Genomic DNA, 14,353 nt, shown 5'->3' on the forward strand with positions numbered 1-14,353 from the left:
ACTCATTATTACACTACATTTCCTTTTCCTTTTAATATATTAATATATTTTTTTTATTTTTTCATTTTTATTTATTTTACGGTAGCTGATATGGAAGTCCCAAAATCTCATTGTATCCGTTGCAGAATATGATGACAATAAAGGCTTTTTGACTTTTTTTTTTTTATTTAAAACATTTATTTATGAACTTTTCTGCATAATTGATTATAAAAACTCAACAAAAGATGCTCTTTGGCTTCAGCTGGCTTTAACTGAGGCCTTTGGAAGAAAACAATTGGTAAACATATAAATGAAAAATGCATATATATATTTACACTGAAAAAAAATTTAATCTGGATATGTAATTTTTTCTTAAAATAAGTGCATCTGTTCTTGGATTGAGGAGGTAAAAGAGACATTTCGCCAATGGAACCAGACTATTTACACTTAAAGTAAGAAAACACAATTGTATTGTCTTCTTTTAAGTGCATATTATCTAATTATCTTATTTTAAGAGTAAAAATACTCCATTGGCAAACTATCTCACTTACCTACTCAAATGAAGGATAAATACACTTAATTTAAGATATTTTTTTACTTATTTCTAGAACATTTTTCCAGTGTACACAACAGGGACACAATATGTTCCCCCTGGCTAATAATATATGAATAGACTGAAATAAAAGGAGAACGTTTTTTTTTTTTGCTGTTCTGATTAAGATTCACTCTTTTTTTTAATTCTGTGAAGGTTTTATCTCAGCAGTGTTATTGCTCTTTGTTCTAACCTATGATGCGTTTACCTGTTTCTGACTCGTTGGCTCCTGCAGAAGGTGGACATCACCAGCAGAGCAGTGCTGGACATCATGACCAAAACCACAGAGTACCTCCAGCCAAACCCAGGTATAAATAAAACTCCTATAGCTGCTGCAGGATAAAAACATGGCTGTCTGTGCTGATGACCATACGCTCTGCTCGCTTTCAGCATCCAGAGCCAAGCTGAGTATGATCAACACCATGTCAAAGATCCGCGGGCAGGAAAAGGGGCCCGGTTACCCGCAGGCTGAGAGCATTTTGGGAGACGCCATGCTGAGGTTCGGGCGGGACTTGGGCGAGGAGTCCTGCTTTGGTAAGTTGGAACTTCCTGTTGATGCAAAGCTGAGGTGTTTTTTATTTGAGCGTGAGAAGCACAGCTTGTTTTATTAAAGGCCTTAAAAAGTCTCAAAAAAGGATAAGTTTCTACCCTAATGTCTTTTTAAGCTTGGGAACTTTTTATTAAAAAGATCAGCGGTTGAATAATAACATATTTACTTCAGTTCTCTCCAGTATTCTTTCAAAATAAAAGCTTTATTGTCCGTTCTAGCATGAACTAAATGTTGCACTAATAGATTTGAGACTAAACATGATGAATTAAAGCATTAAAGCTTTTTTATTTAGATTTCCATGTTTAGATTTCCATGAGACATGCAGTGATGAGAGAAATGATGAACCCTCAGAGAGCTCTGTGTCGCCCCCTACAGGCCTTTTATGGTCAATAAACCAAAACACTTCAAGAAGAACATCCCTGTAAACTGAGGAGTCCAACTGTAATCGTACATTTTCTGTTTCCTTCAGGACTGGCGCTGATCGACGCCGGCGAGGCCATGAAGGAGCTCGGGGAGGTGAAAGATGCTCTGGACATGGAGGTCAAACAGAACTTCATCGACCCGCTGCAGAACCTCCACGACAAAGATCTGAAGGAGATCCAGGTGAGTCGACGTCTGCAAAGAGGCTCCATTACCGAAGAAGAAGGATCTTCCCAGTTCTGGGTATCATCTTAGACTTGCATCTGAAATCTGCTCCGCCCTCGCAGCATCATCTGAAGAAGATGGAGGGCCGTCGCCTGGACTTCGACTACAAGAAGAAACGTCAGGGGAAAGTGCAGGATGACGAGATCAAACAGGCGCTGGAGAAGTTTGACGAGAGCAAAGAGATCGCTGAGCAGAGCATGTTCAACCTGCTGGAGAGCGACGTAAGAGAAATGGCAGCTACTCATAGGAATTACTGAGATCTCTGCTCAAATTGATTAAATCCTCATTTATAGGAAGATTCAAATAAATTTAAAGGTTTAGGATTCGATATAAATTAGTTTTAAGGCGACTCCCCCTATAAATAAAGGTTCAACTCTATTTGAACGAATAAAAGTCTAATAAAATGGGGGGAAATGTACTTATGTAGACCTATTTTCAGAATATTTTCACTTCCTTTTACTAATATTGTTTACAATTTTTAAACATTTTCCTTATGTATTCTATTTAAGTTTTATTGTTGCCCGAGTTTTTCTTTTTGTTTGGTCAAATAATTAGTAACAACATTAGTAACATAACAAAATCATGTGTTTTTGTTTTATTTCCATTTTCCATTTACTTCAATAATTTCAAATTATTTGTACCTTATTAACTTTCACATTGTTTACCGGTAAGTATCTATACTTAATTGTACAGATTTTTCACAGATTATATTTATTTAAGGTATTACAGTAACTTTTTATTAGATATTTTTATATGTTTTCTATCATTCTTATTGTTTTTTAATATTTTACTTTCTTTTTTCATCACTTCCTGCTGCATTTTAATCATTTCTGGTCATTTTTAATCACACTGAGATCAACAGATGAGATATTTTTAAGGATTTAAGCACAATTTCTGTTGGAGATGTTTGAAAATTTAATGGAAACTTGCCTTTTTATGCCAAATTATTTTTAATTAAGCAGGAATGAATGAGGTGTTACCCTAAAAGACCTTTTTTTAGGAGAACTAAACCTTTTAGATGATTCCTCTCAGCACAATTTTCCATTAAAAGTACAGAAAGTGTTTTGATAAATAAGAATAATAACCTTGAATCTGAAAGAAAACTCAAAATCCTCAACAACTAAAACCATTTTAGACATTTTAAATGTGTTTATTTGTCAAAGGCCTCATTTTCTGTCGGCTCCACATTTCTATCCAGATCTGTATTTTTTTACTGGAGCAGTGAGGAAACAAAAGCCTGTTTGCTCTGTGCTACCAAACCAGCCTCAGGCCCAGCTTGAGAGCAATAACAGCCTGTGTGTGTGTGTGTGTGTGTGCTGCAGATAGAGCAGGTGAGCCAGCTGGCAGCACTGGTCCAGGCCCAGTTGGAATACCACAGCCGCTCTTCAGAAATCCTCCAACAGCTCTCCAGCAAGATGGAGGACAGGTATCGATCCGTCCTCCTACCTCAGAACAGAAATAAGCCAGGAAGGATACATCAACTTAACTGTTTTTGTTCTTCAGGATAAAAGAGGTGTCCAGTAAACCCAGGAAGGAGTACACCCCGAAGCCCAAAATGACCCTGGAGCTTCTGCCCCCCAGCGAGAGCCACAATGGCGGGATTCTCTCAGCCAAGTCTCCAGGAAAATCACCAGGTAGGAGAGGGAAATATATCCATCTGCTGTGGTATTATGCAGCTTTAGGCCAACCCCAAATCAGTCGCAGAAAAGCTCAACAAGGAACATTTGGTAAACAGTGGTGAAGGAGGGATGTTTTATAGTAAACACCAGAGGTACCTGCTATGGTACCTCTGTGGATTCACAGGGTTAAATTACAATTTAAACAGAAATAAAATCATTTTTTTTAAACAGTTATACATTTTCATTGATTTTCTATCACTTTTAACAAAATAGTGAATTTGCCACCGAGTGGCAATCTTTTATTTATGGGGAGGGTGGCCTAGTGGTTAGGGCATAGAGCATGGAATCCTGAGGTTGGTAGTTTGAGCTCCACTCCCACAGACTGCCACTCTAGCTCTCTGAGCAAGACCCTTCAACCCCACACTGCTCCCCGGGCGCCGCACAATGGCAGCCCACTGCTCCCCAAGGGGATGGGTTAATGCAGAGGTAAATTTCTCTAATCTGAGATCACTAAAGTTCAGTTATATTAAAAATCATAGTTAAAATTGACCAAAATTGGAAAAAACGCTGCATGTACTAGTTTCTGACAGCAGGGGGCAGACTGAAACTGTTTCATTTAATTAAACCTGAGCTGCTTATTAATATTTTTGGCAATAGCAAAAAATATGTATTTTACTAAAGATATTTCCATCCATTTTGCAATATTACCTTAAAATGCGGCCGTATTTATTTCCCTATTTATCTCATGGTGAGAGCTCAAGTTTATTTCCAATACATTTTAATATATGTAATCTCTTTTATAGATATAATCTGACAAGGCAGACTTCAAAACAAAATAATCCAATTTGACTTGTAATAACTGAGCAGAAAAATGAAAAACAAAGATAAATACAAAAATACCAAATCACAAGCTCAAGTGTAGAAACAAATAGAAGAAAAATTATTATAAGACAACTTTCTGTTATTAAAGTAAATAATTTATATATCTGTATGATTGGCTTTTTGAATTATTGGAGTAAACTAGAGCTCCCTTAGAATGATTTCACTTCAAAACATTGAAAAAGATGAATGATCTGTAAGATTTATTCAAAGCCCAACAGGCTTCATCTCCTGTGAAAAAGTCAGAAGTTTTTTTCTTTCTAAGATCTAGTTTTTATAACACTTTCACATAAAAAATATCATTGCAACCAAAGATATGTTCTTTTACTTTCCGGACCTTCAAAATAAAAGAATCTCTCTGAAAATACAAGCAGAGAGGAATGTAAGGGTGTAAAACAGGCGTCTGCAACCCTGGTCTTTTTTTAACTTCAACAATGGCTCTTCATGCAATTCAATTCAGTTTATTTATATAGTGCAAATTCACAGCACATGTCATCTCAAGGCCATTTACAGTGCATCACATATAAAAATGAACCAGGTAATAGTTTTGAATATGGTATAATGACATGTGGCAGTTTAAGATCCATTAGCAGTTTTTGAAACAATAATTGCATTGAATTTCCACAGCAAAGTGATATTTAAAAAAAAAAACAATAATATGTTTAAACATATTTTTTTTTACTCATTACAGGTTTGGAAACAGTTTTGTTTTACACAGCTTTCCACATTTCCTAAAAGCAGCTTGTTCTTCCTGAATTGTAAAACCTAAAAATATAAATAAGATGTTTGTTTTTTTAAAGAACAAACGTATTTCCTATAGCAGATGTTTAACAATAAAGTGTCTTTTATCAGGAAGCATTGTTATATTTGATGATCAGATTGCCTTTATATTAGCTGGACTCAGGGGAAAATGCTTATTTTAAAGGTTGCAGACCCCTGGTGTGCACAGAATAGCAAGAAGCATTAGAGGTGACTGCTGTGGCCTCTACCTGACACTGATGATTGGTTTTCTCCTTTGTTTGCTGAATTTGTTCCTACATTAATTAAAGTTTAAGGCTGAAATAGTTTATGCTCCATTCAGGGAGCTTCTCTGTCTAACCATTACAAAACTTTGACTGTAGAAACAGTAGTTTTTAAACCTTTAAGCAGCTTTTTCTACGTCAAAATGATCCAAACAACATCTAATTAAACAGATATTTATATAATTTCCTTTATGAATGAAGAAGGAGTAAGAATTGAAGGACTGGTCATCATTACAACTTAATGATTTTAAAATTTTGTCAGTTAGACAGTATAACACATCTAAATACATTTTAAAAACTCTAATCTTTTTTACTGCTATTGCATTTGGACTAAGATTAATTAAGCAGTAAAGGTTTTAAATGAAAACAAGATGCAAACTTGGCCTTTGTACCATAACTTGCATAAATAGAGCTAATTTAGCTAGCTAGATATAAACTTTAATAAGGTGCATTTCTATTACCTAAAGTTTTCATCATTTAAACTTTGTGTCTTTCCTTTTTGTTATCCCAGTCGCCCCAAAACCTGATAAGACAGACATCATTTGTTCTAGATTTTGATAAAATAATATGTGAAAGCTGGATTTTGTAACATCTATGTGTTGTTCTCTGTCTGATTGGTCTGATTGATCAGCGGCTCATTAATCAGCTCCTGTTTTTTTGACCTTAGCACCGATGGACCAGCCCTGCTGTCGAGCACTCTACGACTTCGAGCCAGAGAACGAGGGCGAGCTGGGCTTCAAGGAGGGCGACATCATCACTCTGACCAATCAGATCGACGAGAACTGGTACGAGGGCATGATCAACGGCCAGTCGGGCTTCTTCCCCATCAACTACGTGGATATCCTGGTCCCGCTGCCCCACTAGTTTCCAGTCAGCAGCCCGTTCCGTCCCTCTCGACCGATCCAGACACCCGTGAAACAGCCTGTACTTGCAGAAAAACGACAAACCACGCCCTCCTTCTACTTCTTCTGTGCTTCTGTGCAATTCTGCTTTCACTAAACGGACTGCAACGAGAGAGGCGCTGGACAACACGAGACTTTTGGAAAAAAAAAAGAGAGAGATGGGGAGGATTATAGCGTGAGCGGTGCATTGGAGGAGGACAGGAAGAGACGAGACGACGAAGAGCTGTTGGTCTGTTAAAGTGTGGTGCTTAGCCTGGCAGCAACGGACACCAACAAGGCTTTTTGAGACTTGCAGTGAAGTCACAGTGTAATATGTATGTGCATGTCTGAATGTGTGTTCTTACCTGTTAGTACTCCGCTATGATGAAGCCAGCACAAATTCCTGCTCATCAGTTTTACCTTTTACCTTGTTTCTCCTCTCCGCTTGGTTTCTCTTGAGGTTTCCCTGCATTTTCTACCTTTGCTTACCTTCTTGTGCTTTTCTACAGCAACAACCACAGTTGTTCCTCTGTCTGTCTTTCTATCTTTCTCTCCACCCTACTGGCACTGCTATAGAGATGAGTCAGAGCTGTACATCCTCTTGGTTCTAGCTCCTCTTGTAACTACAGTAACTCTGCCTTACTTGCGTAGATTTTCAGTTCAGTGGTTGCATGCATGGATCAGCCACGTCAAAGGTTTAGGCGATTAGACATTGTGCTTTGAGGAGTATGTAGCAGGGATAAAGCTGCATTAGATCCAGGATGAATACGACCTTGAAATCTCTCATTTTGAGCTTTTCTGTCTTCAGGCGTTAACTTTAGCAGAGGTTTAAAATGAAAAGAGAAATATGCTGGAGCAGTTAAAGAGAGGAAAATCCTGGGGTTTACTCCAAAGTAATGATATTCAACAGCTTTGGAGAAGGATATGCACTAAGGTAAAGATAGGTTTGGTTTTTCTGTCCTCTCTGGTTCACATTTGTGGGTGTGTCATATGTGGAGGTGCTTGCAGCTTTGTCTTGTTCCTTGCTTTTTGCATGCAAGACTAATTCACTGAAACTTCTAACAATGTTTGCTGTTACAAAGCTTACGTTACGCTGTTCCGACATGCATTCAGTTTAAACACAACTTTAAAGTAGGAAACAAAGGAAGAAGGAAAGTTTTATCATCTGCAGAAATTATTTTTTATCAGTAATCCCACCAAAAGCTTGTTTTTAGAAAGTAATTTTTTTCCATTCATACTATTTTTTGGAAATACACTGAGTAGCATGAACACACCTTTACCGCGTAATAAATTGACTTCTTGTCACGAATTGACTCTAGCTTGGATTAAATTTTGGAGTCCCGGATTAGAAGGATTTATGTGAATGAGCGTAATCTAAATAATGCAACTAGCTGCAATTCTATTACAAATGTGCGCAAAAATATGTCGATATTCCACCAATTTGAAATGCAAAGTATCGCAATTGCGATATTAAAATTAAATAACAAACGCAGTTAAAATTGTGCAGGAATATGTTTGTTTACACCATAAGTCTAAACAGAATGGCATTATCCTGCAAACTCCAAGGCAGTAAAGTCCAGCTGCAGTTTACATGACTCGCATATTTAAAAACTGTTTGCATCGCAGTTTTGCAAAATATAAGAATTTCGATGCAACTAAAAAATCCACCTTAATGAAGTGTATTAACTTTTTTTTGTCGAAAAAGTGTTTCAAAATTAACGTGCTTTCCAATTATAATTTGTGCAAGTTGTTGGTAAATAGAAACACAGCTACTCATAATTCTGGCTGAGTTTGACAAAAAAAAAAGTAATTAAAGCCATATTTCAGTACAGTTTGATACAGTGACCAGTTTCCCTACTAGAGCCATTATTGCCATTCTTTTATACATCTGCTGAGACATTTCCAATGGTGGAGATTACCTTAAATGAAGCTAGTTTGTTTACAAGAACCAGACTTGGCTTGAACTATGCTCTGTTTATGGTTATTGATGGTATGGGTCAAAAAATTTTATCTGTATTTGGGCCAAAAAACAAAGTCTCCTATTATAAGGCGTCTCTTGGTTTGTTATAATATAGAATATATTTTACAGAAACTTTCTAGATCCACCAGATTTCTTCAAAAGTGATGCAAATTGTAGAACCTCTATGGTGCTGTTAGAAATTTGTGTTGGTTCTACAATTACGAAATAATACCTATAGTCCATGCTTGTTCTAGTTGGAGTACACAACAAACAAAACATTAGGACTGGTACAGTACAACCATTACTGGTTTTGTTTTTGTTTATTACTATAGATATGTGTAATTTTAACACACACAACTGTAGGAAAAATATTTTATAGTACCAGTTGAATATAGCTTTTCAGTAATGCGGTAGTTTATGAAGAAGTTATTAATACAGTGAAAGATAAATATTTTAAGAAAAAAAAATTAGCCCATATATTGGCATTATTGAAAAAGTTAGCTCTATGGATTTTGACATTAATCTAGCTTGTTTTTTAAAACACATCTGGAAATTTAAAGTTGGTATCCTTTCCAGGAGCCTATTAAATTCCTATACTGATGAGGAACAAACTATAGATTGAAAGTCTGGGATCGACAACAATCAAGACATTTTTACATTTCTAGGGGTTTTGCTAGCAAAAACAAAACCAGTGCGCTAATTCTTTCGCTTCTTCTTGTATCAATGTACTGGACTTAAAACAGCTTCAATTTTACATTAAACGTGATTTCATGAGTATAATACTTAAAACTGCCTTACTTTGAAGTAAAATATTCTATTTTGATTACAATTTCTTTCAAAGAAAAACACTAGCAGGAATCTGTGCTGGTAAAGCTAATGCTAACTGTATAAAGAGCGGCTAATCACACTACTGTTAGCATCATGCTCGTATATTTGTGCTTTAATGACGCAGTGTTGAGCAGAGTACTCATCAGTATAAAATAGCTAAATACTAAATACCTCACATTAAATATAACATTAAACAAAGAAAAAAGAAATTGCTTGGGTTAGACTGTCGAATGGAAAGGCTTAATTTTCAAGCACTGCTTGCTTTTGTCGCACATTTTCTAGCTAAATCCAGTTAAGTAGCTATTCTAAAAATCTGTATAAAATCAAATTACAAAATTTGGATTTCTTATTGGAAACTATAGACTTAGAATAGATCATGTTATAACATCTTATTTTGTTGAGTTTTTAAGCAGTCAGATTTAACAAATCGTCTCTACATTAAAAAATTTCCTTAAGTATTTGTTTGTAATTTCCATTAGTTTCTACAAACATAATGAGTAACACTGATAACTGTTTCTTTGTTTTCATGATATTTGCATTGTTTGACAGCTTTGTAATATATCACAGAATCAACAATCACAGTTATTTACTAGAAGCCATTAGAATTGGACAAATTATGTGAGGGGAAAAAAAAATTGTATAATATTTGTTAGAATGATAGTGAAATTTGAGGCAGTTGAAAAATAACGGATTTTAGCTAGAAATGCTAATAGTGCGAAAGTGAAGCTAACTGACCACGGTCAAAGAAACAATAAACACCATGGCAATAAATTATGATGCAACAATAAAATGTAATGTTTCAATATGAACGTCAGAAGTTATCTATCGCCTAGCTAGCTAGCTATCTCTAATCTCTGACTAGCTTGTCTAGCTAGCCATCTAAGCACATGCTACACCAAAATAACGCTAATAATCGTTTCCGCCATATTCTAGTTTCTCCTTTTAACTGTTTCTAGGATGTTTGAAGATTAGGGTCTGGAGCACAATGTATGTTCAGTGTTTGCATTGTTTTTTTTAATTCTATTTATTTTGTGAACTTATGTGTCTAAGAATCAAATTTTTTGGGTCTGTCTTTGGAAAGTTTGAGCTGCATGTACCTGAATTGCTTAATGTGTTCTGTCCAGGATGACTTCCCAAAAGCAACTACTAATGGGATATGTGTCACACCAAATTTTATCGTAAATTTGCTCAGAAACATTTGTTTTTTTCATCGCTCGCTGGTGGTTTATTTTTTTTAGTATTTAAGCCCATTTGTGCTTTCTTTCAAAAACATTCCGGTTTATTCAATGAAGTGCTTTATGACTTTACTGTCTTTGTGTAACGTCTACTTTAATTTCTCCCTGTGTTTGTCCGTTTCTGTTTTTCCATCCTTGCTGATTTGCCCTCTCAGGCGACATGTATTCTAACCTCAATGAGGGACTTGTACAGTGTTATTCTCCGTGTCCACTATTCACCAAGTGTCAGACCTCGGCGACTTTAGTTGCCTCTGCTCAGTTTAAGCAGTCTGTGGGCTGAAGGATCAAAGGTAGCACTAAAAACCAAACCTACAAGCAGAGCTTTTATCTCAAATTTTCTTCAGTTGTAAGCAGAAAAATCAGAGTTAAAACACTCGTTTGTGATGAACATCAAAATTTTATAACCAAGGAGAAAAGCTCAGCGATCTTAAACGACAAAACTTTAGATGGTGAGGTCAGATTTGAGGAAGTCTTACTCTGCTTTATTGTATTACGGTAGCTTTGTTGAAGTTAGCCTTTTCTTAGAGATAATCAGTACCAGCCTTTCTTTCTTATGAATAAAGACATCGCCTGTGTCCAAACATTCCCCCTAATCACTAAATTCCTCAATTACTATGTATGATTAACTTTATAATGAACTCAGTTAACTGACCGTTCGGACAGATGATCACTACTTTTCGTTCCCGGTTAGTCACAAACTCCGCCTCCCCGCACGATGCCTGCACCATCTTTATTTGTCGCTGCGACAACAAATCCCATGAAGAATCATGGGACATACCTGCGTGTATAGTGACCATCGATGGCTATCACTTTTCAAGGTGCATTGTAGGAAATTTCAAATCCACGACTTTTTCATCTACTAGACATAATGGTCACTCATCTAAAATGGTTTAACCGTTATATATACCCCATTTACACTTCCCTTGAAAAACCGATCCATGCCGAGCCCGATCTGAGCTCGGATCAGTTAACCAGGCGGAGCTTGGTTCTGACGACCGTTTACACGTCACTCTATCTCGGTTCCTCGCCTCCTAGTGACGAACTGTGGTATTACTGCCAGTATTGAAGGAGGCAATCAAGCAGTTGGTGGCGGTAATGCACCAAAAGTTGTTTGCCAACCGCCATAAAACACATGAAGAAGAAGGAGGGAATCAAGCAAATCAAAATGGCAGCGCCCGTCACATTCAGGAAGTTATGCTTGATTATTATTGCTGTACTTCGGTTTTTGCGGAGGGTCAGGTGAAGGCGGCAACCTTTCGGGGATGTTTATAGTTGTTGATGTTCTTCTGTTTTGTGTTGGTTGGCAAGCAACTTCCGGAGGAGCATTAGCGCCAACTACTGGAATGGAGTGTGAATCGGGCTGTGCAGCCAGACGGAGATGACGCGTTCTGCTCATGCGCTCTTGTTATCAGAGAACCGAGCCAGGGAAAAACCGAGCTGAGCCCACCTCTGGAACTGGTCTGCAGTTAGCGCAGTTCGGTTGTTTCTAGCTCAGTTCAGTTTGCTTTCCATTTACACACAATAAGTTATCTCCCTTACTGAGCTCGGACCGGTCTCGGCACGGTTTACCAAGGGTAGTGTAAATGGGGTAATAGTGCCCTATATAGCGATTATGGCGGGTGTTCAGACACAGCCATCGTTATGACACAAATCTACTTTGGCTTTGAAACTCTGAGCCCCTATAAGAGCCATAGGAAGAAAAAAAAAGGACGAAGGCATACTTTGACAAGATCCTGACTTGTTTTTGTGAGATCCACGGAGGTTCTGCAAAACCCAAAGTTGTCTTGTTATATCAAAATGCTTTTTAAATTAAGAGTTTTGTCAAACTTCACAGATTTTTCATAAAATCTAGAAAAAGTAAAGAGGGATTTATTAGCTCATAATCTTTTCCACAGAACACAACACATAGAGTTGTACGGTTATCCCTAATGGGTTCTTTGTCCACATCGATTCATTTTGTAATTAAACTCAAATGAATAACTATTTGTCTCATCACTGTCAAACAAACTGTGGAAGTGGATCATTGGTGCTACTGCAACTCATGCGATATGGATGTTACAAACAAGTTGCAATGTTCTTTGTTTTGTATGTTTTTGTACATGTGCTAGTCATTTTGAGAGCAGGTGATGATCCATGACACAGAGAAGACGATACATGCATGCACTCCCATTGATGGGCATTGTATTGTTGGTAGTGGGGAAAACTTTGGAGATTCTATGAAAAGTTCTGGGAACCCTGTCAATACTTTTTTAGATGTAACAAAACACAATCTTAATGAATTCAGGAATTGATGCAGGACCTGCTGGATTTGCAGGAGATCTTGTAAAAACATTTTAGGATCTTGTTGAATCTATTTTCAGGATATTAAAAACATATTTGAGTTTTTTTTTTTTTTTAAGCCAGTTGTTTAGGTTTTTAAATTAATGTCTCTGAAAGGGTTCAGTTTAAAAACATCATTACTTCAAAATAAACTGGGTTTTACTCATAGTTGCCATCATGGATTAAGATGAATGTTTGTTGTGATGTAACCCAACACCAATGTATTTCTCCTTTTTTTAATTGTTTTGAGAACAAAACTTATCCTGCTTTATGAGTTTTTTTTTTAAAGATTTTAAACCCTCATGAGTCCAATTGGACTGTTGGATCTCTCACCACATGTTTCAGCCATATTAGAGTTTTTTTAACCTGATTGGTTATAAATATTGCCTTCTCTATAAGCCAAGTTTTTCTCCTTAGGGTATGTTTGGTTGTTTTTTTTCTGAATGAACTTTGAAATAACACTTTAAACCACCAATGGGAGACAGAAGAATTAGCCTTGTCCCTTTTATTTTGAAGGGAGGACCCACATATAAACAAACTCAAATGCGTAATTCCGGTTCAGTAGGTGAATCTGCAGCATTGGGTTTAAAAAAGAATAAACATTTTTGTGTAAAATTAAGAATACAACGATAAAACAACACTGTTGGAATATTTTTCTACCTACTTTTACATGAATAACCTAAGCTTTACCATTATTGGCCTGTTGATCCAAATAGGCCTAAAAACCACTGAAGTTGCTCAATCTGCTTCACAAAAATGTTTGCACTCTGACATCCGAGGCATAATAATGTGGCCTTGGTCTGACCTGTGGCTGTGTTGCATTAAAAAGCTCTACGCCTTGGAGCTGCATTAAAAAGGAAATAAAAACTAGCTCTATGCTTGTGGAACCTGCTGTCCTTTGGTCAGCTACTTGTGTGTATGTAAATGTATATACACTCATTACTATTTATTTAGTATTGTATATATTATTTTGGTTATTTATTGATTTATTTATTCCAGAGTCCTGTTCATTTGTCAGGCACCTGTGGCATATTTTGATAGTTGTAATCACATTGGTTTGTGATGTAGAGGAGGAGAGGAGGTGGTTCTATTCAGGGGCCTGTGGGTGGGGGTCGGTATGTGGGGAAAAAACCATAGCTGTGATTCTAACTGTTGCTCTCCTCATATTGGACAATGATATACTCTAAGACCACTGTATGTATTACTGCTTGTTGTGAAGATGATCTACAGTGATATGACAATAAAGATCTAAAACCGCAATAGTGTGTAATGTGTCTCCATTGATTCAACGGATAAGGTTCAAACCTACTACCTGGTGGTGAGCTGGCTCTGATGGTGGGGGGGCACGCCGGTCTCACCTGGTAGGCCCAAACGTATTGTGAGGTTTTATTTGTTACCTCTATTTGAGGGACCAAAATAAGTGAATATAAGGTGGCAAAATAATCAGTGTTGCGACAATGCCATTTTTTTGGTCCCAATACCGATACCTGGCTATGCAGTATCGGCCGATACCGATACCATGTGTTTGAAATTGATGTGTGTGTGTATATTTGAAGAACTGCATACTACTTGGATGTAAAATAATTGCCATCATTGGCTTTGTCAAGCTGCTGCCTACCTTTGTGAAGCAGGAAAAAGACAACGAAAACTGAATCCAGTAGAACTTTTTATTGCCTACCCGGAATTGGTGACAATAGTTGAATAAACTTTTGGCTCTCAAAATGGTATCAGTGCCCTATTTGCAGAGATGGGAAGTAATGAAGTACAAATACTTCGTTACTGTACTCAAGTAGATTTTTCTGATATTTTTACTTTACTTTACTACTTATTTTTATGGCGACTTT

General features: G+C 36.9%; 1 protein-coding gene across 1 annotated transcript in view; it reads left to right on the forward strand.

The window, feature by feature from the left end:
* The window catches only part of sh3gl2 (SH3-domain GRB2-like 2), a 53,832-nt gene extending 46,530 nt beyond the window's left edge, over positions 1-7,302 (forward strand). The window contains exons 3-9 of the mRNA XM_015392646.1: positions 807-879; positions 962-1,105; positions 1,591-1,724; positions 1,829-1,987; positions 3,089-3,192; positions 3,270-3,400; positions 5,954-7,302. Of these exons, the coding sequence (XP_015248132.1) occupies positions 807-879; positions 962-1,105; positions 1,591-1,724; positions 1,829-1,987; positions 3,089-3,192; positions 3,270-3,400; positions 5,954-6,150 (942 nt within the window). The 3' untranslated portion in view covers positions 6,151-7,302. The remainder of the gene's footprint in view (positions 1-806; positions 880-961; positions 1,106-1,590; positions 1,725-1,828; positions 1,988-3,088; positions 3,193-3,269; positions 3,401-5,953) is intronic.
* Positions 7,303-14,353: the final 7,051 nt, after the last annotated feature.

The sequence above is a fragment of the Cyprinodon variegatus genome, unplaced genomic scaffold (assembly GCF_000732505.1).
Source record: "Cyprinodon variegatus isolate N-32 unplaced genomic scaffold, C_variegatus-1.0 Scaffold600, whole genome shotgun sequence".
Taxonomy (NCBI): Eukaryota; Metazoa; Chordata; class Actinopteri; order Cyprinodontiformes; family Cyprinodontidae; genus Cyprinodon; species Cyprinodon variegatus.